Genomic DNA, 26,799 nt, shown 5'->3' with positions numbered 1-26,799 from the left:
AGTTTTCTCAAGGTCATATGAGTTAGTTGATGTTGAAACGGGGATCAGAGCAGAATCTTCTGAGTCCATTCAGGACTCTTTTAGCAATACCATATGCTTTCTCTATGAAAAAGATGATTTAAATAAATTAAAATGAGTATCTCTTTGACACGTTAAAAATATACTTAAATGTATATGGTCTCCTGTAATAAAGAAGATTGCTAATGACTTTTAGTGATCCCAAAGGGATTTGAATCTTCAAAAATATTACTTATCACATGAATACATGATAAATTCATAAAAGGCAAATATAAGACATTTTCAATTATAAAGATTTACAACGTATATTCACTCTCTAAACTAGTGTTTCTTAATATTTGCGGACGTAGATTCTTTCAGAATTGGATGAAAATTATGGAAATTCTCCCAAGAAAAGTACATTCATAGACAGAATTTTGCATTAATATCAGAACGTTCATAGACTCCTCCCAAAACCCATACATGAAACCAAAAATATTGAGAACTCAATCTTAATTAATACATTATCACTGGCAAAGACAGACCATTTCATCAAGTAATTGAAATTACTTTATTAATATTCATTGATGATATAAAAACAGAAGGAAACCTGTCATAATTGCTTCCTACATGGAAAGCTTTTAGGACTTATATAAGATATATGGGGATGGATGAAGCACAAGGCTTGTCACAAAGACAGCCACACACTTAGGGTTTTGAAAAATAATCCCAATAAAACAAATTAATACCGGGTTCTAAATGGAGATTATTTTAAGAGTAATATTGATGTACTCTTTGATAATGAAATCTTTTGGGTATTGGGATTTCATTCCCTCTTGTCAAATGATTTTATATTTATCTGGTTTCCAACTGCTGTACTGCTTAGAGTTTCCAAAGAGATATGACACAGGACTTTCCAGCTGTAGGTATGCTCTATTTCTTACTGAAGCTGGATTCCTGCCATTAGATTGGGCTAGAGCACATTGAAAATTTAAAATTTCTTTTACGTCACCAAAATAAGGCTATGACTAGATAGTTACCAGACCTCTCGATTCTCCTTTCTTCCTTTCCTGTGACACCTACTCTGGCCTTGTTTGAGCCTCTCAGTCTTTCAAGTCTCATGGTAAGAAATAAAATAGAGGCTTTTGATGCTTATAAGCAGTGTCTTTTGAGCCTTAACGTAAAGAGGCATTTGCTGAGCATTTTAGATGTGTACTTAGGGAGTAGCCTGGATTGGGAGGTAATGAGCTCTTTGTCACTAGACTGGATCCACTGGCAGCAAATGTACCGGAGGCTCAGGTAGTCGCTCGGTAGGAGGAGATCTTTTCATACTTGAGTCTTTGATTCAGGATCAAGGCCAAGCTGTGTGCAGAGCTCAGAGGTCAAAATTCCAGAGATCAAAATCAGTCAAAGTTTAACAGAGCCCAGTGGTCTCCATTAACAGGCAAAGAGAGAGAATCCAGGTAGACATGGTTGGTTGAGTAAAACGAATAGGTGATGATGATGATGATAATGATGATGATGACAATGGTGGTGGTGGTGGTGGTGGTGGTTGACAGAGGTGGTGGTAGAAGATAATAATAGTAATACTTTCATCATACGTGACAGCTTATAAAGCACCTTCAATTCATTATCTTAGTTGTTGGCATGAAAGCAAATGGATTAAGTCAGGATGTGAACCCCAAATAGGGACATACTTCTCAGTTATGGAAAGGTGAGGGAACCAAAGTAGCTGGTGAACTCTGATAAAGCAGCCTGAGAGGACAGGAAACGGAGCTGTATGTCCTGTGTGCTTGAATCAAAGCAGCATTTGGTATTTACTGTCATTTGTACAGGTGTGTCAAGTGCAGTTGTTTGTACCTACTAATCTGGGTTAGGAGTTCCTCAGGATTACTCTAACTTTCACAGATGTCTTCTGCTAAATGTATTTTCAAATTTAGTCTCCTCTGCATTTGGTTTCACCCAATATCTGATCCATCTGCTTCCTATCTTTTAGAAATACCTCAGTTTTTACATATGCTTTATATATTTTCCAATGCATGGCTTTATTTATATATGTGTGTGTAGTATAGATATGAATATATAAATATAGATCTAGATATGATATATAGTTATGCAAATGAGGTACAGGTGCAGGTATAGATAAAGACACAGATAAAGATATTGATGTAAATATACAGATATAGATACAGACATAGACATACATTTCTGCTGTTTCATCACACAGAATTTGGAAGAGGAGGAAAAAATGAATGTACTCAGTTCATCATCATATTCCAATCCGATATTTTCTCCCACTTCTCTTTTATTGTTTTGTTTTGTTGCATTCATTTTTAAGAGCAGCTTAAATATAATTTTTACATTATGACATAATTTTTATTTTAGAATAGTTTCATTGTTTTATTGGCTTAATTATAGAATTTAAATGTGATTGTTTTGTTTGCAATTTTCTTCAGAATTAAAAAGTATTATTAGATGAAAGAAATACTTGAAACATCTGTGTTCGAAGTTTTGCCAGTCTGGATGTTTTTGTTTCTTTTAAATAATCCTCTTGTCATCATTGCTATGATCACCAAATTTGCGGATACTTGATTCAATTTTAAATCCACCACAGCTCTTCCTCACAATCTTTTTCCTTAGGATAAACTTATCAGGTGCAACTGTAAGGCATTTTTAAAAAGACATATTTTAGAAAGGACTCATTTTATCTCTAGGTTTATATAATCTACAAACACAAAAAGAAAAAAAAATTAAACAGTTCAAACAAAAGGCACTGCTGTCCATTTCCTACATATTTCAGGTGAAGTATTATATTCTTACTCATCCAGTTGAATTTGTAACATGCACAGACAGTGATTTCTAATATACTGGTAATTTATTAGCATAAATAACCTAACAATAATTTCAGTTTGCTTTAGAAAATTCCATAAATATAAGAATACCAATGGGATCATAGAATTCTCTATAGTGTGTGGATGGAGAAAATCTAATTCATGTTAAATTATTTACCCTCATAAATAGATAGCTTTAGGAGGAGTGAATATATAATTTTTATTCACATAGGGACACTTTTAAGAGTGAAAGAGAGGGTTATCAATAATTATATGAGGAAAAGAGACCAGACATAAAGCAGGACTCTCGTAGGGAAAAGACATTCGGTTACCATAGGTCTAATTCACGCTTAATTTTCAGTCTTTTGCACCAAATCTAACACACATTGGGGCTTAATATCACAAGATATTTGGTGATCAAAGCAAATTAAGTCCTTTTAAGATGATAGGAATATATCCATAAGAGGAAATACCAAACAAAATGGTATTACATTCTTTTGAATCATGAGAAAAGTAGAAATAATTCAGTAGTAACTAAACTATCAAATTATTCCCTTAATTCTAGTGGTTCTAATTTTTTAAAAAGGTTCTAACTATGAAATGTAGCGTAAAAAGAATGTATGTCATAAACCGGGTGCAGTGGCTCACGCCTGTAATCCTAGCACTCTGGGAGGCCGAGACGGAAGGATTGCTTGAAATCAGGAGTTTGAGACCAGCCTGACTGAGCAAGAGAGAGACCCCGTCTCTACTAAAAATCGAAAAATTAGCTGGGTGTTGTGGCACGCACCTGTAGTCCCAACTACTGAGGAGGTTCAGGCAAGAGGATCTCTTGAGCCCAGGAGTTTGAGGTTGCAGTGAGCTATGATGACATCATTGCACTCTAGCCAGGAGGGCAACAGAGTGAGACTCTGTCTCAGAAAAAAAAAACAAAAACAAACAAACAAAAAACATCTCCTGTTGCTCTGTGTTCTTGCCAATATATCTTGTCCAACATTTTTACTTTTACCAATCTGGTACATTAAAGTAAAAGCTTTAATCTCTATTTCAACCTAAAGTTTGAGATGTCTTTTCATAAGTTTATTCCTGTTTACACTTTGCTGAAAGATTCCTTTTATGTCTTTTGTTCATTCATTTATTGGAGGGTTTTTTGTCTTTTATTGCTTATTTTATTTTTTATTTAAGGCCTGTCAAGTTATTGCTTATTTTAAAAGAGAGTGTAGATAGTAAATATTAATCTATTTTCTGTTCTTTACATTGCATCATCTCCCAGTTTGTGGCTTGCTTTTTTCTTCGTTCCTTGTGGTGTATTTTAATGAAGAGAAATTTTAATTTAAGTATGTTAATTCATCAAAATTTTCCTTTATAGCTAGCACTCTTTCTGTCTTTTAAAGAAATTCCAAGGTAACAAAGATATTCTTATATTTTCCTTTTTAAAGTTTTAAAGATTACCTTTCATACAAGTTCTTAATGAGGCGGTTCTATGTAAATGGTATAAGAGAAGAATTCGTTTTCCTTATTTTATTTCATTCACTTGGAAAAATAATTATTCTAGCACAATATGTTGACTAGTTTATGCATTCTTCTCTAATATGCAATGCCATGTTAATCATATGTCAGGTTTCCTTACAAGCATGGTATGATTCTGGGTTTTGTTCCATTCTATTTCCTCTCCATCCTGAGTCAATCTATTCTGTCTTAGTAGTTATAACTTTAAATATCTCCTAGGCTATTCTTGGCTCTTTGTTCTTCCATGTGTATTCTATAATCAGCATATCAAGTTCCATGAAAAATCCTTTGATTTATTATTGGAATTGCATTGAGTCCACAGATAGACTTAGAGATAATGGAAATTCAAATGGAAATTCAGATTTGAATTGAGAGTTCTGTTTTTTCCTGAGACAATTTGAGTAATTTTGATTTTTTCAGTAATTTGTCAATTCCATCTTTTTCTATATTTGTTGGCATAAAATTGATTAGAATATTTTCTTATTTGTTCCTAATCTTTGCAGCATCAGTAGCTATTTTATCTATTTTTATTTCTAAAATTGTTTCTATTTTTCTTTATTAGGCTTCTCAGACATTTGTCAATTGCATGAGTCTTCTTTAATCTATCTTTGTTCTCTAATTCATTAATGCCACCTCTTATTTTTATTATTTTCTTTCTTCTTGCTTTGAGCTAATTGTATTATTCTTTAGTTTATGAAATTGATTACTTAGCTCATTAATGTTCTTTTCTCCTTTCTAAAATAAGTATTTAACTATTAATTTTCCTCTAAATACTACTTTAACTGTATGCCATATATTTTGATAAGTAGCATTTTTGTTATAATATATCTTTAAGTACTTTCTAATTTCTTTAATGATTTTGTTTTTGACTCATGGGTTATTTAGATGTGTGTATATTTCAGTTTATAAGTACCGGGTTGTTTTAGGTAACAATTTGTTATTGATTTCTAATGTGATTTTTAGATACTGATTCTTTGGAATTAATGTAGACTTACTTTATGACCTACAACATTACCAATTTTAACAAATATTTCATGTGTTGTTGCAAAGATCAAGCTTGTTAATTAAGTTATTCAGATCTGTATCCTTATTTTTTCCTCACTGATCTAATTTGTCAGTTGCGCTGAAATCCCCTACAATGATGGCAAATTTGTTCACTTACATTTATAGCAAAGACAATTTTTATTTTATGTTTTATTTATGTAGAATCAGACAGCTTTAGAAATGATACAAATTTCTGGACATTTGAACCTCTTATTATGATCAAGTGGCTGGTTAATTTTTAGCAATGCTTTCTACCTTAAGACATGTATCTCTCTAATACTAATATAGCTACAATAGTTTCATTAGGTTAGCTTTGGCCTGGTATGTCTTTTTGCCAATCCTTCACTTTCAACTTTTCTACATGTTTGTGATTTAGAAATAGCTATTATAAAAAATCTATGTATTTAAAATTTTTACACCATTTTGACAATTTTTTTCTAGAAAACTTAGTCCATTTGAACAGATTGTGACCATTGACGTAATTAGATTCACTCTGCTACTTTTGCCTATTTATCACATTTTAAATTTTTTTTATTGTGTGTATGTGTGTGTATTCTTATTTCCATTTCATGCCTTCTTTTAGATTGTGTTACAGCTTGTTTTATTTATCTCATTTTGGTGTTGTTTCACATTTTTAAATTTTTTTTCCATTAGTGGTTTGAAGATTATTATACTTTGTCTATGTTTTTAGAAATTGCATACATATTTAACTAAATGAAGTCTAAAATTAATGACTATCTTTACTCTTCCCTCAAAAATAAGAGGGTTTTAACCCAAACTGTTGTTAAAAATTAAGTTCTATCTTGTTTTAACATTCACAAATTAGATGTTATGTTTTATTGATTTTTAGGAAAATGATTTTTAAATTTACCCAAAAGTTTAACATATTCTCTATTCACCATTTCTCCTTGCATCTCAGATATTCCTTCTAAGATCATTTCAGAAGTGTCTTTAGTGAGGATCAATTGGTAGTAGCTCTCTCAGCTACAGTTTTCTTGGAAATGTCCTTTATTTTAATCTCAACTTGAAGATACTTTTGCTGGAATTGTAATTATAGGCTGACATTTTTCTTTCTGTACTTCAAAAATATTATCTCATTCTTATCTGGCATAATTGACATTATTTATAGGCAATCTGCCTCCACCCCCAACCCAGTTGCCTTGAATTTCTTCTCTTATTGTTATTTTGCAGTTTCACGAAAATATTTCTAGCATATTTTTTTATTTGAAGTTCATCAGGCCTCTAAATCATGTAATTGGCATACTATATCTATTCTTAAAGTTCATAACTATTATCTCTTCAATATTGTATGTTTCATATTTTATCTAATCTTTCTTTCTAGAAAGAAATTGGTAACATATATGATAGATCTTCTCATTTTGTCCTGTACCTTTGATAACCAGTCTTTTGTATTTTTCATCACTTTGTCTCTATGCTAAATTCTGGTAATTTTCTCTGATATCTTTTCCATTTCACTCACATGGTTCTTTTTTTATAAGAACATATTTTGTTTTTATTTTTTTTCTGAGCTTTGTTTTATTTTATTTATTTATTTTTTAATTTCAAAGTATTATAGGAGTACAAGTATTTTTCATTACACAGATTGCTTTTTATAATGCTTGAGTCATGGTTATAAATGTGCCCATCACCGAGATAGTGTTCATTGTACCGATTAGGTAGGTTTTTCACTCATTCCCTCCTCCGCCTCTTGATTTCCATTGAGTTTTTCTTCCCTCTGTGCACATGTGTGCTCATCAGTTACTTCCAATTTAATGGTGCGTAAGTGTGGTGTTGGTTTTTCCATTCTTTAGATACTTCACTCAGGATAATGGTGTCAAGTTCCATCAAAATTGTTGCAAAAGGCATTAAGTCATCCTTCTTCGTGGTTGAATGGTATTCCATGCTATACATATGCCACATTTTATTAATCCACTCATGAATTGATGGGCACTTGGGTTGATTCCACATCTTTTCAATTGTGAATTGTGCTGCAATATACATTCAAATGCAGGTGTCTTTTTCATAAAATGACTTCTTTTCCTTTGAGTAAATACCCAGTAGTGGGATGGCTGGATCAAATGGTAGGTCTACCTTTAGTTCTTTGTGGTATCTCCATACCACTTTCTATAGAGGTTGTACTAATTTGCAGTTCCACCAACAACATAGAAGCATTCCTTTCTCTCTGCATTAGTGCCAGCATCTATTTTTGGACTTTTAATAAAAGCATTCTGACTAGGGTAAGGTGATATCTCATTGTGGTTTTAATTTGCATTTCCATGATTATTAGTTACGTTGAGCATTTTTCATATGTTTGCCGGCCATTTGTCTATCCTCTTTTGAAAATCTTCTGTTCGTGTCTTTTGTCCACTTTTTGATGGGCTAGTTTGATTAATTAATTCAAGATTGATAAAAGGCTTAAATATAAGGGATGAAACCATAAGAATACTAAAAGAAAATGTTGGAAAAACTCTTCTAGAGACCAGCCTATGCAAATAATTTATGAAGAAGACCCCAATGGCAATAACAGCAACAACAAAAATAAATAAATAGGGCTTGATTAAATCAAAAAGCTTTTGCACAGCCAAGGATATAGAGCAAATAGACAACCTACAGATTGAAAGAAAATATTCTCAAGCTATACAACTGATAAAGGTCTAATAACTAGAATCTACACATAACTGAAGCAAATCAGCAAGGAAGAGATCCCATGGTTCTTAACCAGGGGCTATTTTGCCCACTACAGGATATTTGGCAATATGTGGAGGAATTTTGGGGGATTGCTACTGGCATCTAGTGGATACATACAAAAGATGCTAATAAACATCCTATAATGCAGAATGTACCCTCCCACAAGAAAAAGAATGATCAGGCCCAAATGGTCAATAGTATTAAAGTTGGAAAAACCTAATCTAATCTGTATTTTAGTCCATCTGTTGAGTTTTAAATTTCAAGTTACTACGTCTTTTATTTGTAAAAGTTCTATTTGATTTTTATTTTAAAATTGCCTGGTCAACTTTCATAGTCTAATTCTTTCATTATACTTTCAATACCCACATTAATCTTTAAATGTCTGTGATGCACTATGATCCCAATAACTGCAATCTTTGTGAACTTGATTCTATACTTTGTTATTTCTGCTGACTCTTGCTCATAATGGATTACTTTATTTTGTATATTTTTATTGATACATAATTTTACATATTTGTAGAGTACATGCAATATTTTGATACATGAATACAATGTATAATGATCAAATCAAGGCAACTGGACTATCCATTACATCAAATATTTATAATTTATTTGTGCTGGAAACATTCCAGATCTTCTAGCTATTTTGAAATGTAGTGTAGCTTGCTCCTTAGAACTTTATTTGTAGGAATTTTTTAAGACCCTGTGTTAAAAGCAGTGTTTTTCAATGAAACAGCAACATCAGCATCACCTATGAGCATGTGAGGAATGCAAATTTTCAGGCCCTGCAACAGATCTACTGAATCAGAATCTCTGGGGATGGGGCCAAGGAATCTATTTTATCCATCTTCCCAAGTGACTCCTACAGTCAAGTGTAAAGGTTTGAGAAGTACTGGTTTAAAGTATTCCTCCAGAGAGAAATTCCATTTCTTTTGTCAGACACCTAGAAACATTATCAACCTAAGATAATTTTTTAAACTATTTTTTGGGCATGGGGGGCATGTAAGTAGTGCCCTTTCTTGCACTCCTAACTTGTATGAGAATGTGAGATTTTGTTAGGAGTTCTCATAAAAGACTTGTTTCCCCCTCTGTTCTACCCAGACCCAAGTCTTGTCAATTAAGCCAATTTCTGTAGGGAAGAATTGTTTTCTCATTTATCCGCTTCAGGTGGCTTCCACCTGAGATCTTGGCTTTATGTAGGAGCGTATGATAGGACCTCCCATCAGCTTGGGCTCAGATAGATAACTTGTGGCCCATTGAAAACCCATGATCCGGTCTCTCTATTGTGAGCAGAAGCCCTCAGGGCAAATATTCCCATGCTAGTTCATCCCCACCCCAACTCCCAGAATCACACTTTCTTGTAATTTCTCTTCTTCAGTGGTCTTCAATCTTACCTTAGAAACAAAAGCAAAATCAAAATAAAAAGTTTTTTGGATATTTTATCCACCATTTTAGGTGTTTTAAACCAAAACAAATTTGTCTTCATACCTAATTTTTCATATTGTCAGAAATAGAAGTCTTTGGTTTTAAAAAATGCTTACCTAAAATATTAGCACGATATGAGTAAGTGCTAAAATGACTAGCCATTCAGACCATGTGCTAACAGTAATGCCTGCCTCCAGCCTGCCCACAGCTGCCATAGAAATAAATGGCCAGGGACTAGGCAACCTGTCAGCTTTGTATTCCGTTACTTAATGATCTCAGGCAGAGAATTCAATACAGGTTAAGACATAAATACTGAGTCACAAACATGTACTTTCTAGCAAAGAAGGTTTCAGTATGTACTAAAACCCACAATAACTGCTTATTCCCACTGGTTTTAAATAAACAGGTATGCTGCACCAGTAATAGCTTTATATTTTATTGTAAGGCAGTAAAAAAAATTATGTAATTCTCAAGGGGCCCACATAAAATAGTTAGTCTTTAAAAACAGTTAGTTCCTGTCCAGTGTTATATGAGTTTTCAAGTTCACTCAAGGTTTCTTCTCACATAACAAGCTTAGATATAGTCCATCAGGGAAAGGAACGTATTGCAATTATAAGCTTCAATTAACCATCATATTTTGGTAACAATATTTTCTAGGTCCCCAGGCAAAATAAAGCACAGCTGTTTGAATTAGTATCCCAATTTTCTGCTTCACTTTCATAAAGGAAACATTCAATATACATAACAATCTTATAAAATTTAGGAAAAAATGACAAAGGAGGTCAAGGAAAGTAGCCAGATGCTTGAAGTTTTCTAGTTGTAGAATGTTAGAGAAATCCATGCTGCATAATGACATTCTCATGACTTTTTGTAATTTTAACTAGACAACTCCATAGCCATTGCAGAAAACAGCTTGTGTAAGTTTGAACCATATGAAATTGCTGATATTTGACTATTTTTGACCTCCAGAATTAGAAATTCCATAGTTTCAACCTAATATTTTGCCTTCCCAGTTAAAATTGATTTTTCCTTGTCTGGAAACTATGAAGTTGTGATGTAATGAAATAGGAACCATTCTATGGAATTATGCATTATGGAGCATTAAAAAGGTGATCTGTTAACAAGAAAGAAGAAATTTAAATATGCCTACTTTTATTTTAGGACCACCAGCAAAATTCTCTGCGGTATGCTAATGATGTCAAATTTTGTTTAGATGTTCCCCTGTAACTACGCCTCTGATACTCTGTGGTTCTTTTCAGCCATGCTGCATTCTTCCACTTCATTTTTCTTCATTTGTGCCATTTCTGTCTGTGATGTGAATTCATCCCTATCCATTATTTCATGCCTCCATCTTTTGCTGCTTCTTCAGATTGCACTGGGCCATAAGAGGTAAGCACCATCAAAAGGAGGAAAATCGACTTTCCTTTATGCCCAGGAGGAATCCTTTGTCCAAGGTATTCCATAACCTATCCCTGAAATCAATACTTTCTAAACTACCCTTTGAAAGGAACTCATAATGAAAATGATTCTTCACAGCCACACTCACACTAGAATTCCTTGAATGTTGCTGCACACATATTGCAAACTCCGTACTTTGTTTTTCAGGATCTTATACTAGGATGTACACTAGTATCCTTGCTTTGTACCTCAGTATCTCCCTCAGTTCTCTGTACAGTAATATGCATACTACAATATCCCAGAAATTGGTATTATTCACTGCTCTCTTGAATAAAGAATTCCTAGGCCTGCCTCCATCCACCAGGATCATAAGGATTATAATAAAAAGGCAGCATTTCAATGACTCTAAGTCATTATCCCTCAATACAAACAGTGATGTTTCCAAATGTTACTGGTTTTGACTATTTACATGGGTCAGATTCATCAAATAATAACCAAAGCTACCCTTAATGTTGTGCTATATAGCTAATGCAAATTATTTTTATATTGATCTCAATTCCATTTCCAAACTTAGATTAGAATTTCCCAGGGCCAATAACTGATAATATCTGAGTTTTATCATGAGAAGTTTGTGAGTAAAGAGAATTGAAATTGCTTTTCATTCAAAAATACCGTGAGCTTTCTAAGCAACTGAAACCATTTCTTAAAATATATTTTAAGAATTCATTTTTAAAAGAAGGTAAGCCAATCTACATAAGAAACCGCACATACCTTTATTTGGATTGTTGACTCATCTATTTTTAATAGTCTCAGTTGCCATCTAATAGGGACAATAAAATGATCCTCTGCTCCATACCTATGGTCTAGGTTAAGTTTCACACTTGTTAATCTTGAAGGAGCCAGGGTTCACAACATGATGCTATTTCAGCAATGTTATTTTTGTCTTCCCGTCATTAAGCTTTGACTCCACATTGCTTTAAATTGGGAATGTGTCATACTGTGACAGGCTAAGAATAAATTTGCATCCATTGCCTTGACCTCTAGACTGGCTTCCTTTCGAGAGACAGATGTTACAACCTTTTCTAGACACAGATTAGCATATCTAAGAGGTTTAGTAAAATAAACACCTAATACAAGAAAGAGTGTAGATATTTAGTGTGTACAGTATGGCACTGAAATATTGCTGGGTTTAATGCAGAAAGACATCTGACTCTTTTCAGTCTCACGTTTTTCTATCCCTGTGACCTGCTTCCAAGTTTTGGCCCCCACACAATTGATGACAGATTTTCATCATTGATATCCATCTTCTGTTAGTGATAGAGTCTAGAGTCTCACCATTAGTATTCATCTTGTAGCCTGCCTTTTCACATAGGTTATCATTTCATGCTGAGGCAATACATAATATGCCTTGTAAAATTAAATCCCTACATAAATATATTAATATTTCTTATTGGAAATTTTGAGGGCTGCATTTAAGATGTAGATGATGAGGACATGCTCAAGGGGCTAACTTACTTGAATCATCCAGTGTGTTTGCGATACTGTGGTGCTCAAGAATAGGAACTGTGCCTGAACAAGGAAGAAGTTTAGGAAGACTTCTCAAAGGAAGTAACTAAACTGAGTCTCAAAAGTGGGAATTTTCTGGATGGAAATGGAATTTAAAGGCTCTGCAAGCCAAGGGAACGGCATATGGCAAGGTAAAAGATGTCATATTTGGGAGACTGCAACTAGTTTAATGTAATTGGATCAGAGCGCTTGAGATGGGGATAGAAAGGGAGATGAACCAAATCACAAAGGTTGTACATGTTTATTCATTATATGATGAGACGGATGGAAACTGTAATAGATTTTAAATGGGAAAATGGTGTGCTTATATATTTTAGAAAATAATATTACATGAGACTAATATCCCACTTTTATTAATAAGTAGTTAATTTCTACTTGCATTCTACAAATTATCTTTTACTGAGATTTATATGAGTATAAATTAAGACAAATGTAAATACTAAAGAGGAACTAGACGAGGCCTGTGCATCACTGAGACCTGGGGTTGCATCCTACATGCATCCCTTTCCAGCTGTGTGACAGTGAACAAATTATATCACATTTTTTAAATCTTAAAATGAGGATATTGTTTCTAGAACATATGGTTCTTATGCATTATAATTCATAAGAGTTAACTGGCACATAATTGATTCTCTATATTAGCCCCTATTTTAACATTATGGTTCAATACATTGTTAACAATACTTTTGCTTAAAATGATGAAAATTGTTTCAATGAAAGTCTGTGGTTACTGAGTGACCTGTGTTTATTAAGTAACCCTAAGATATTGGATAATATTGTGATGTATTTCTTTAAAATCTAACACAAGTCAAAATGCACATTAATAGTTGATATTTATTTTTTATGACCTATTGACCTTCTGTGGGAAATTTCATATCCTTACTTCCCTTAACATTTTTTTTCAGCTTTTAAAGATTTCAGTAAAGTTTTGATTCTTACCAGTTTCTGGATTTCAACTAAAATCTGTATTTTCTTTATTTTTTCAAGTATATCGTGACCTGACAAGATGGAGCCATATTTTTCTGAAAATATGCTCTGTTTCTCATTTATCAATTAAATAATCTTTGTCAAACATTTTCAATTGAAACTATGCCTATTTAAACACAATCTAGTCTGTTATTCATGACAAAATGGAAAGGAAAAAAAAAAAAAAGACTAAGTCACCAAAATCTAATAAGGACTTCCTTTTCTTAATAGCCAAAATGTGCAGGCACAATTGTACCTCCTTGGAACGTATGTATGGTCATAGATAACAGATTATTGTTGGTACAAATCACTGTTGGCATCTTTGGTTAAAATAGGACTAGTTATAAAAATGGAATATTTGTTTGATTCATATTAAAATTTTAAGTTCAAAAAAAGTTTGCTATTTAAAACCTTACTAAACTCTCTCACTCTTGTACTCAAATCCCAGCCACCATAAATATACAAAGATAGAGGCATGTAATTACTTGAGATTCCCGAGAAGAAGGCAAACACAACACAGAAACCTGCTTAAAATATCTAATTCTTCAATACAAATTTTCCTTGCTGGTTTTGTTTTCCAGATTTTCCACTACTATGTCAGCCATACTGACACCACCTTGGGAAATATAATCAAACAAAATCAAAGCATGGAGACTAAAATAAACTAAAAGTACAGAGCAATTTCCTTTAAAGCCAATTTAAAGTTGTTGTTCACTAATCCTACATTATTCTTTCCCTCAACATCCCTACTCAGGAAGCCCCCGTGGTGGCCAGAGCAGCCTTGTTCCTGGAATGTGCCCGTTTTGTTCACCGCTGCAACCGCGGCAACTGGCCAGAGTGGATGAAAGGGCATCACGTGAACATTACCAAGAAAGGCCTTTCCAGGGGCCGGTCTCCCATCGTGGGCAACAAGCGGAACCAGAAGCTGCAGTGGAACGCGGCCAAGCTCTTCTACCAATGGGGAGACGTGAGCTTTCCATTTTCTTCTATAAACATGAGGGTGCTTCAGTGAAGTGGAGAAGTATTTTGATCGATTGTGTTTATTTGGAAGACAATTTATTATTTGTTATGTATCAGGCACTAAAGGAAACATTTTTTGGGGAAAATAACTCATTTAATCTTCCCAATAAATCTATGAGAGATATTACTATGCCTTTTACAGTTAAGAAAACTGAAGTTTATGCAGGTCCAGCGACTTGCCAAAGTTTACGTATGTAGTAAGTCAAGGAACCAATATTCCGTTTCCCAGGTTGGATTCCAAAACTTTGCTTTTAGTTGCTGTATTCATCAAGAATCATCTTTGTGAAAATCATTATTATAATTGTTAAATACTCGCGACTTTGTTTTGGCTTTCTATTCTAATTTATATTTTCCAAGACATGATTTTTTGCCAATTTCTTAATGGAATCTTCTCTTTTGTTGATGTGCCTCCTGTAAGTTGCCTGAAAGCCTTTAGAAATTACACACACACACGCACACACACGCATACATGTGTGTATATATATATGTGTGAATTAGTTAAAAAATTAATGAATGAAACTTCTTCAGGGATTCTGATAAAATGGGCCCTTATAATTACAACTTCTTTACCACAGGGGGAAAAATGTAAGGAATAAAAAGAAATTCAAGAGGACTGAGGTTTTTCCTGCTAATTTTGGACAGAGCCAAATCCAAATACACATAAAGAGAGTTCCATATATTCCTCTTTTCCTTAAAGATTACCTGGAGTTAGTTATAATTTCTCTTAATAATTCAGTTGAATGTATCCACTAATGTGTCTACTAAGGATATTCTTCCTCTAGTTTTACCTACATCTCTTTTGCAAAATGCCAAAATAATTCAAAAGGCATAAATAGTACATGCTTGTCTCTGCATTCCTGGGCAGCTAGCATGATGTCCCTCGAATGAGTGATCAGGTTACTCCCCACACTCAAAAACTACTTTTCAAGCTCTATCCAGGAAAATATAAGAGGCGCTAGGGCACTCCTCAAATCATGGTTTGGGTGTGGCAAAGTCATAACATGTAACCAAAATGTTTGTACCCCCATAATATCTTGAAATGCAAAATAAAAATTTAAAAAAACCTACTTTTCATCCTCCTTAAGAAAGCAAAGTGAAGTTCAGCTTCAGGAACTGGGAGGTCCTCCCAGCCCACCTTTCTAGATTTCCTGCATATCATTTTCTCTCACAAAATCGTGCTTCAACCAGGTGGCCTCCTTGTCAGCCTCTGAACCTCTGGTGCATTTCCATGAACATGGATCTTTTGGCCCCGTCATCTCAATATCTATCTGCTCTCCCCATTCTCCATCAGCCAAAACACCAATTCCTCGAAGTCTACACACTTTGAGATGTTCTATGATTCTCTGAACTGAATTTAATCTGTCTTCTGAATGAATAAACTGCTTTCAGTCTCTTTGGCCACTGAACAAGTTGTTTTGGTCTGTTGTTACCTCCTCAGTAGACTGTAAGCTCATCAAAGGAAAGAACACAGGCATAGGTAGTCAGACATGATGTTTGAATCCAGTTCACCATCTGCTGAGCAGCTTTGAGCAAGTCTCTCAACCTCCCTAACCTTCCTATTTGCCAGACACTGATCTTTTGTACGCGGGTTTACAATCTACTAGGGCTCATTGAAAAAAGGTACTAGTGCACTACTATAACAACTTATTCAACTTTGTTTTATTTAATGCCTAACAAATTGCCTCACTTAGTAAATATTTGATGAATGAAGGAAAAGAGGAATTAGCATAGCCCTAAGGCATTTTTCTAGCCTTGGATGAGACGTAGAGATCTAAATTATTACTTAGATATTTACTATTAGACCAGACAAGATCGTTTTTGAGCAACTCTTTAAGCTTTATAAACTGTGGGTTTAATTTAAATTGCTTAGTTACAACATCCTGGAAGGATTGATGTAGAAACTTTTTTTTCTTTAATTTCACTGTCTGGTTTGTGATCTCCATTCCAGTATCAAAATTGTATGTCTCCTCCTTTGGAGAAGTCTCTAAAATAGTAGCATCAGGATCAGGCTTTGTGTTGTGGTACTGGTTTTGTTTTTATGTTTTGTTTTGTTTGTGTAAAATTTCTCAAGTTAGCAGCTAAAATTTTCAGATCCTGCATTATCTTTCTACACTGCTTTCTCATCAGCATGGTTTTTGCTTCCTGGGTTTTAGCTCCTCACTTAATTCCGGAGTTTAATGAGACCTCTTTGTTTCCAGATACCTAAGACATTCAAAAATGTCTTTTTATTTAAAGAGTTCTGATCATACCCTTGTATGTTGGTTTCCAGTAGTGAATATATTTTCTTGCATGCCCAGAATTTAGTAATTTTTCTAAATATTTGCAAAGTATAATACAGGAGGAAACTAAAAAGCTAGCTGGAATTTTGTTCTTACTAAAGCACAGAGTAACCAAACTGTCAAACCCCAAGTTCAGTGATGAGTTTAACTTTTTCCCTGACTCTCCTCCCTAAACCTATGTCTCTTCCATTGTTGCATACAGTAGATGGTTGGCATGTCAGAGGAATTAGATAGAGGTAATTTTTTGTGTCTCTTCTTGTGGAAAATTCCTTTTGAAAAATCAGACAGTAGTATGTGATGATTCAGAAAAACAAGGGTGTTGGTTCTAAGAATACCGTGTAAAAGCCAGTATTGTCCATGTGCTAAGTTATTAAAAGTCATATTTCTAATGTCATTGTTGGGTCCTCTACCAAAAGAAAAGCATTTCTTACTAACTCATAGAGTATCATGGAAGGAGGAACAAAGTCTATAAAAGAAGCCAATAAGTACATACATAATGGCAGATAGAAATAAAATTGCAGCAACAGAATTCTTGCCAACTTCCAAACTCATTAGCATGACAGTCACATTCCCATAAAATAGCATAATCAGAAGCACTCTGAGGAACTGTGCCTCTTTATTTTTTACTGCAACAAAATCCTTCATTAAAAACAACTGCATACTTCTTTGTATCAGACCTATAAAATAAATAACCTTTGAGTAAATGGAAATATTTTAAGAAAAAATATTTGTACAAGTATACAAAGTTGTCGTTCCAATTTCTACAAGTCTTTAGACTAAATGACTGCGGAGATACTGGCAAATTTCTTTTATCTCTGAGTTTTCATATTGGCAAATATGGTGGAAACAACACTCTGGCATCCAGAGACACTTATGTGGAAATAATTGGTTGATTATGTCATCTGTAATGTGAAAGCCTATATTAGAGTCTGATATATTTTGTGCTGTTTCATTCTTTTTTCTCCTTGTGGTAGGCAATTGGCATCCGATTGAATGAGCTGTGCCACGGGGAGAGCGAGAGCCCAGCCAACCTGCTGGGTCTCATTTATGATGAGGAGACCAAGAGGAGACTGAGAAAGGAGGATGAGGAGGAAGACTTTTTAGATGACAGTAAGGAGACTCCCTTTACTACAAGAACCCCTGCTTGTAAGAACCTCTGCTTTAGGAGCACTTAATATTTCTCTTTCCTCTTTCACATTCTTACCACCTTCCCATGTCTCTCCACTGCACCTTCTCCCCCTTTCCCCATGCATGGATGTAAAGCATGTGCATAAAGCCACACAAGAAGGCAAGAACCAGAGAGAGAAGAAGATGGACAGGGTCAAGGAGCTGCAGGCAGTGTGGAACACCCGTTACTTTTTAGTCTTAGTCTCTAACCCTTGCTATTATACAAACATTAATAGTAGGCTTCTCTGAGAGAATACAGTTGTGGGAAATTACTGTCCCAGAAGAGATTTTTTTCAGGCTTTGTGGTTTATTATGGCTCTAGGAAATAAAGTCAGACAAAATACAATTGAACAAGAAATGCTTTCCAAATGACTAAAATATTGAAATATTTTAAAAAGTATATTATAGCATTTAACATGCAATTTAAATATTAAAATACTCAGAGATTGCAGAACTGTGAATGTCTGCTGTACTGTATTTATTTACAAGACTTAGAATTGAGACCCATCATAAAAGAGTAGAGACAGATTCCTGTCACATCCTTCTCCAACACCATTTTGTGCATACATGTGTTCTGTACCACACAAGCTTGTATGTATGTGTACCACTGCCTTTTATGGAGGATAAATTAGTATCTTGATACGGTGGATATATTAGTATCTTTATATAGTGATGATAGTGAAATCTCTTCCTCTTGACCTTCCCTTAAGGTTGGACATTCCAGCTCCCTGGTTATATTTGAAGGGTTGTCCTTCATTAGGTGTTGCCAAACCTACTGCATCCTTGAATTGTAAAACGATGGGTAGAGTGTAACACTGAACAAAACTAAATAATAATCAAAGAAAACCCTTATGGTCTTCTTTTCTACTTTCATGCTAAGGATTTTTTTTTTGCATTTTTTAATCATTTTGTCCCTTCTAAGATCTTATCTAATCAGAGAAAATCTTCTTGACTTAACTGTTGACAAAACACCAAGTTCTCACATTAGTCTTTCCAGCATAATGATGAAACTTGGCCCCAAAGATAGTCTAGACAGTCTTAGAATGTCTTATGGAATTGAGTCTGATCCAGAGGAAGACTTGAGGATTATCCAGCCATCACAGAAGCTAGTGAAGGCCTGCTATAAGACCCATCTAGCCAGAAGGCATCCACAAACCACCCTGTATCTTCCAGGGACCCTAAGAACATGGAGGTGCTGAACCAATATTAAACAGATGTATCCTCCTAGGCCAAAACAAACTTGAATCTCCAGTAGACCATATAAGTATCATTTACCAATATACTATGCCTGGTATATTAGCTTTTTTGTTGAAACCACATAGAACTAAAACCTTGAGCATTCTAACAGGATATTTCATATGATAGCCATGAGATAGTCTGGACAAAGACCAAGTTCATTGTCTACAGGACTGATAGGAAGACTCTGGATAATAACCTCAAGAATAAAAGGACAGACACAGAGGTTGATACTGCATGTCTAGTGTTCATTATTGTTTTTTTTTAAAGTTTTGAACATCCAGGCAATTTTTAGTCATTAAATCTAAGATTGATATGTCTGATTTAGCTCCACTTCCAAGTCAATACATAGCTCATCTTGCATTTAAAAGCTAATTATGGTGCAAGAAACTTTCAGTCTGGAAATTCTACAGAAGTTTTTCTTTTCCATTCTTAATGAGAGGCAAAGTCTTCAGTCAGATATTAACTCTGGAGAGAAAATAATGGTTTTCATGAGGAAACAATACCTTAGCTATCTTCAGAAAGACCATAATTTCTACCTATTGTCAAATGAAATCATGAAACATGTATTCTATTCAATTAAGGAAGCCTAGCACTCGGGAAACATTTTAGAGATATTTTTAGGAATGTTGACATGCAATGATACAGTGATTACTTGATGACTTGATTCATTCAAAATGGGTAACTATTTTCTTTCTTTTATGAGAGACAGAACTCAACATGGCTTCGATCTTTTCTGAACTCTGTTAAGTAATCAGTACATTTCTGCATTGTTTGTGATGACACATAACTGAGCATTAATCCCAAGAATTTTAAAAGTTACTATGATGTCACCTTGGCCATTATCTGTGTTTAGAGCAAAATCTACTAGTTGGCCTGTGGTTGAGACAATGTTTTACTAATTCAAAGACCAATATTCTTCAGAGCAAAACAAATATTTGCACACTTCTAGTGTAGCTGTGCCTTAATATAATAGGCTAGCTTATGTAAACTGTATGATCAGGTAAGTATATCTTGTCTGTGTTGCACAAACACATCTAGACTAGAGCTGAAACTTCCCTGCCCTCAGAACATCAAAACAGACATCCCTCGTAAAATGAGCTGATATGATTTTTGTAATTCCAAATCCAGTTTCTTGCCATGTACATTGTCTAAATCTGACTGAGTAGCAATGTGGAAATCTTGAAAGACTACTTTCCATTTCTGTTTTCATTAAAAGCCTTTCTAGTTTAGTTGAAGCTGCATTTTATTACTCTATGATGCTTTAAGGAAAACAATTTAGTTCTGCTTGTCTGATATTTTAATACTGAAGCATTCTTTATAGAATGACAAAATGGAGGAAGAGAGAGGTGTATGGCTATGCATAAATTATGCTAGAGAGAATAAGTAAATTGAGCTTACATAGGTAAAATCCTCACATGTAATTTGATTTTGGACATATGTAGGTAACATTCTCATATGCAATTTGATTTTACATATGTGTAGCTATGTCCATCAAACTGTGCCTTTCTGTATGTTTTACTGGTTTGTCTTCTTATGAAAGAACTCTTTTATTCCATAGGTACTGTGAACCCCTCTAAATGCGGTTGCCCCTTTGCCTTGAAGATGGCGGCGTGCCAGCTTCTCCTGGAGATTACCACCTTCCTGCGGGAGACCTTTTCTTGCCTGCCCAGACCTCGCACCGAGCCTCTGGTGGTAAGTGAAAGCTTGCATGTTGACAACCAGGCTGCTTGGAGAGGCCAGACACGTGACTCAGTTTCCAGTATTCAGTTTTTCTAAATGCCGAATGGCCACTGTATCACATAATTTAAAAATTCAACCAAGGGATTTTCATACATAAAAAGAAATACTCTTTTCTTTACTAAAAATAATAACTCCAAAGTTGACCTGGAAATCACTAAAGATAACACTACTGAGCACAATGTTTGATCACTGTCAGTTATGCTGGGAATATCTGACGGTCTTTAGGTTCCTTTACTCTGCAAAGTACAAGGCGTTTTATGGCTAATGTTTTCCAGAATTCACCAACAGATTTTTTTTTGGTACTGACTGCTCATAAATCTATATAGAAATATGCTTCCACTTCCAATGACTGCTCTCATTTAAATTATGGGTGAAAAGACTTCAGTGTTTAGTGTCTAAACATCCTCAAACACATATTATTTATGTAGTATTTCTTATAAATTATGGATAGACAGATAAAAGACACCCCCACACACTCACATATACATATACATGCACACTCATGTACAATGTACCCTCAGGGCCTGATTTATTTAACCAAGGGTACAAATACTGTGTTAGAGCCAGGAGTTGTCCCCAGAGTGTGTGGTGGCCCTGCACACCTGGGGGCTGATTCTCCCTGGCCCTTAGTTCTCTCTCTAATGAACATGGAGTTTCCAGTGTTTCTTTCACGACAGGCATCACCCAGCCAGAGCTGAGGAACCAGAGAAATTCTTTTTTTTTTTTTTTTTTTGCTTTTACACAAGGCTAATACCACTCTCCCAGAAAAATTATCACACTAACAATTTATGTGCTTCCATTTAAGTGAACTTTAGAATCCACCCCTCTCTTGCTATTTAAACCAAACTTGGCGGGCATGAGGGAGGCCATACCCCAAGCAAGGCCATGCCGGGTGGGAGCAGAGGAGGGGTGAAAGAGCCAGCGCCCTGGTGTCCCTGAGCAGCGCCTCTGCCCCTGGGTTTCCAATGTTTTAAGAAGCCCGTTTCCTCACACCCGAAAACATAAAATGGATATTTTAAAGTTAGAGATATTTATGAGTAAAACATGTTTTTAAGAGAAACTTACCCACATTTGGACTGTGAAACTGTACCATTAGGATATTGGAAGGAAGTTCCTTCTCCTGGCATTATATAATTTCATATTAACCTGGGCCTTTAATTTTCTAAATTACCACTTTCACTGTCATACTGAGACTACTCTATAAAATCAAATCAAGGCTACCACTCACACATGTGTTTAGTTTAAAGTCAAGTATAGTACAGTGTCTGATCTGTAGGCCTCTACCAGTGTTATCCTGATCAATGTGCTAATTATATTGACATCTTCAGGAAAGCACAGAGTATATCTGCTATTAAGTTTTCAGATTTTAATTGGTCACCATTTTGATCCATGATGACAAAAAAATAAGAATCTTAAAGACTGACTCAGTTATTTTTGCTCTCTCTTTCAATTCTATAAAGCTGTAGTTTAATGTCCCTTATTGTAACAAATTTTATATTTTAAAAATCAATCAAATCTTTTAAAAGTTACTGTATAACCAATTGGCAGACTCGTAGGAAATGCCAAGAAATGAAGCAAAAACAGAACCCGCAGGGATTCAGTCAACAAGAGGAAAATTTTTACTGCTGTACCACCTTTAACTAGATCTCAGAAATTTTTTATTCCTTACACTAAGATTTTTGTTGGTAAGAGTAGGTTCATGTATTGTGTTGGGATGTGACCTTTATAACATAAAGGAGGAAAGAAGCTTTTTCTCATACTTAAGCTACCTAACTATCTTTGATAGTAAAAAAAACTCACGCCACACTCTAACCTACTGAACTGTTTTACCAACACAGAAATGCTTGAAATTACTTTCTATCTTTAAATTATGGTCAGAGCACTTAACATGAGATCTATACTCTTAACAAATTTTTAAGTGTGTAATACATTTTTGTTGACTATAGGTATATTGCTGTACAGCAAATCTCTAGAGTGCTTTCCTTATGCTTGACTGAAATTTTATGCCTGTTGGTTAGTGACTCCTCATTGTCCCCTCCCCTCAGCCCCTGGCAACCACCATTCCACTCTTTGATTCTATGGATTTGGCTATTTTAGATACTTCACATAAGTAGTATTTGTCTTTCTTGTGACTGGCTTATTTCACTTAGCATAATGTCCTCAAAGTTCATCCATGTTGTCACATATGGCAGGATCTCCTCTTTCCTAAGGCTGATTTTTTTTAGAAATTGTACTATATAGTGAATCAACAGACTAAGCACAAATTTAGTCAAAATGAAATAGTCTAAAGTTTTAATAAACACTTGCTGCGAGGATTCTTATAGACCTTTGGAGTGCTTTAGTTGTTCAGTAACATTTTTAGTGCTATGAAAGTAAATAGCTACTTCAGTGTACAAAATAATATAAGATAATATACTCATTATATTAGAAGCTATACATAATCTGATATAATCATATTAGAAGCTGTACATAATCTGATATCTGATGCTTTGAGATGAGAAAAGATCAGGAACACAAACTTTCTACCAAGAAAAATTCTTTCTGATAGAAATTCCATAAGGCCATTTCCAAAATGGAAGAGAGTTTCATATAAAATATCTATTTGAAAAAGTCCTAGGTGCATTCAAAATGTGGAAGAGACAGCAAAAGAACTTAAAGTACAATAATTAAAACAAAAGTTAATTTGTTTAACCACAGTTATTTCATGGCTAGAGTCAGGAAAACTTGGGAAGCCACTGGGTTGGTGGAGAATGGAGATAAATGAAAAGGAAAAATTATATCAAAAGTATTAAAATTTTTTAAAAATATATTTTTACCAACTAAATTTTTTCCCAGATAGATCCCTAGATGTAACTTAATTAATGTGCTTTTTTTTTCCCCAAAGAAACAACTTCTGGCAGCATTTTTATTCACTCTTTTTGTAAACCACACAAATAAATTATGTCTAAAAAAAGGAAAAGCAGCATTTTTGTATGATTCATAGTCTAAAACAGCATAATAATCAAATTTTTCTCTAAATATTATCTTCCAAACTTGAGAACAATAAAAGAATTTTTTTTAAATATAATTTTGTTTATAAAACTGCTGGTCTGTTAAAATGTTTCCCAATTGAATTAGTGAGACCAATAGACAATGACCAAGCACCACGGAATAAAAATAGTAATTCCCATCAAATGCAGAGATGAGTTCATAATAATAAAGAAGAAGGCAGTAAGGAGGTTGTTGTGTGTCTGCATTCATTCATTAGAGAAAACAGCATAATACTGGATGCTTTTATGAAATATTGCGCTAGAGGCTATACCAACTGTACCAATGGGATTTTTAAAAATCAGGTTATAAAAAATATACTACTGGATTTCATTTATAAAATCAGAAGCAAAACATAGAAGCTGGATTCAGTTATAAAATCAAAAGCAAAACACAGTTTATATATACCAAGATTAAACTGATGAATATTTATTGAGAGTAGAGTATAAGCAAGGTTATGTGATGGTTGCAGGGATAGGGAAAGGGGGTGGTACAGAGTTGAATATATTTGTAACAGGAGAACTAACACAGTAAAAACCTATTTACTGAAGCAAAATATGAGTGGCCCTGAGAAAGTAGCAGAGAGGATTATGGCTGGCCAAAGAAGGGACAGGAAAGATCCAAGGAACCTTCTTGGAAGAAGCCATATTTGAATGTAGTTTTGAAAGATTAGGTGGGATTTTGACAAGCAGATAAAAGAAGAAATCGGAAGGGATAACTACTTTGGAGAACCAGATTTATTATATTATTACTTTATGTCCCCAACTAAGCAACTTCCCTAATTAAGTTTGGCTACCACAATGGGAAGTAGATAAGATTTTCTTTTCCTAAAAGGGGTTAATTTCAGGGAAGCAATTATAATTCTAGAAATACATTCCTAGAATATTTTTGACAATGTTAAAATAGATTCTGTGTAGTTCCTGTATTTTTCTAGAAGTGATTTAATTTTCTGAGTATCAAAGTGTAACTTCTGTTCTTAATCCAAAAGGAAAAGAATAAACATGTGGAGTCTAAAATTTCATTTCACTGATGACAATCAAAAGCATAAAATCTTAATCTTTTAAAAACCCAGTTAGCTGGGTTTTTAAAAATATTTTTGTTTTGCATATCTATTTGAATCTGATGTCATAATTAGAAAAATACTGTATAAAAATAAAGTTAGCATTTTATATATTTTTTCATATCCTCCAAAAGTACTTTATAGATTAATAATTAAATATGATCTTTAGGATGAGCAAGTCTCTATTCACAGAACAGGTCAAATTTTCAATTTGGGACCTCATAGGCTAAACTTCTACTAAATAATTATACACCCTTTGGGTAGATGACCAGTAGTGGGATTGCTGGATCAAATGATAGTTCTACTTTTAGTTCTTTGAGGTATCTTCATTTTACTTTCCACAGAGGTTGTACGAATTTGCAGTCCCACCAGCGGTGTCTGAGTATTCCTGTCTCTCTGCATCCACACCAACATTTGTTTTGGGACTTTTTGATAAAAGCCATTCTGACTGGAGTTATGTAATATCTCATTGTAGTTTTGATTTACGTTTCCTTGGTGATTAGAGATGGTGAGCAATTTTTTATATGTGTGTTGGCCATTATTCTGGCTTGGGTGGTACAAAGGCAATATATGTAACCAAAATGCTTATATTCCCATAATATTCTGAAATTTGAAAAAAAAAGTAAAAGAAAAGAAGAAAAAATAATAATTATACACCCAAGGCTTACATTACTGTGTGGATGGGATCATTCTGTTCATCAGCTGAGAGTGATGGAACCCCTCTTATACTTAGGTCCTCCTAGAAGGGAGTAAAAAACTCCCCTAATGTATGATTCTGTTTGGAGCCTCTGGCCCTCACTCGTGAGATTTCTTAAGCCTGAATTGCCTTTCTCCACTTATTTTTACCAAGCGAACTTTACTTAATCCTCAATACTTAACTCAAGCATTACCTCTGTATTTGTTTTCTATCTCTGCTGTAACAAACTACCACAAGTTTAGTTATTTACAACAGTACAAACATGTTATCATGTAGTTCTGGATGTCAGAAGTCCAAGACAAGTCTCACTGGGCTAAACCCAAGGTGTTGGCCAGGTTACCTTCCTTTATGGGCTCTAGGGAAGCATCTGTTTCCTTGCCCTTTATTCCTCTTCTGGAGGCCACTTACATTTCTTGGATTGTGGCCCCTTCCTCTATCTTCAAAGCCAGTAATATATCTCTCTCATCCTTCTCCCATAGTCACATCTTCCTTTGACCACAGGCTAGAAAGGTTCTCTACTTTTAAGGATTTGTGAAATTAGATTGGGCTTATTTAGCTAATACAGAATAATATCCCCATCTTAAGGTCCTTAAGCTTAATCACATCTACAAAGTCCCTGTTGCCACATAAACTGACATATTTACAGGTCCCAGGGGTGGACACCTTTGGGGGGGCCATTATTCTGCCAACCACAGTTTTAAGTCTTATTTCTAAGCTTTCAGTCTTGGAATTTATCACCAGTTTGCCTTCTCACTTTCTATTCTGGGATTCCGAGTTTCTTTAGGGAAAGAATGATTTTTTATTTATCACGCAGTACCTATCACATTCATACTTAATGCATGATTATTTAAAAAACTGATAAAGGCCAAAGATGCAGCCAAAGCTGTGGACAAAGAGTTAGAATGTGAGGAAGGCTGTTCCGGATTTGGAACAAGGTCTATGCTGCTGGAAGGTCAAGTATCTCAAGATAAGGGAAAAAACTATGTTAGGGCAGATTTTATTTATTTTTTAATTCAAGATTAGGTTTTTATGGCCACAATCTAAAATTGGCATTAGAGAAAGGAATTTGGCTGTTTACATGCAGTTGTAGGTAACTCAAAGTGGAGGGAGACTTGCCACAAGGCAGTGCAGTGCTGGGGAGACGTCAGC

The 26,799-nt window shown here is 34.5% G+C and overlaps 1 protein-coding gene across 2 annotated transcripts in view; it reads left to right on the top strand.

Moving 5' to 3' along the window:
• The window catches only part of UNC80 (unc-80 homolog, NALCN channel complex subunit), a 188,401-nt gene that overhangs the window by 68,176 nt on the left and 93,426 nt on the right, over positions 1 to 26,799 (top strand). For both annotated transcript variants that reach the window (XM_045559184.1, XM_045559183.1), the window contains exons 23-25: positions 14,176 to 14,388; positions 17,695 to 17,830; positions 20,685 to 20,818. In XM_045559184.1, coding sequence (XP_045415140.1) covers positions 14,176 to 14,388; positions 17,695 to 17,830; positions 20,685 to 20,818 — 483 coding nt within the window. The remainder of the gene's footprint in view (positions 1 to 14,175; positions 14,389 to 17,694; positions 17,831 to 20,684; positions 20,819 to 26,799) is intronic.

Source organism: Lemur catta, chromosome 8 (assembly GCF_020740605.2).
Source record: "Lemur catta isolate mLemCat1 chromosome 8, mLemCat1.pri, whole genome shotgun sequence".
Classification (NCBI taxonomy): Eukaryota; Metazoa; Chordata; class Mammalia; order Primates; family Lemuridae; genus Lemur; species Lemur catta.
This window is presented reverse-complemented; position numbering and strand designations above follow the sequence as displayed.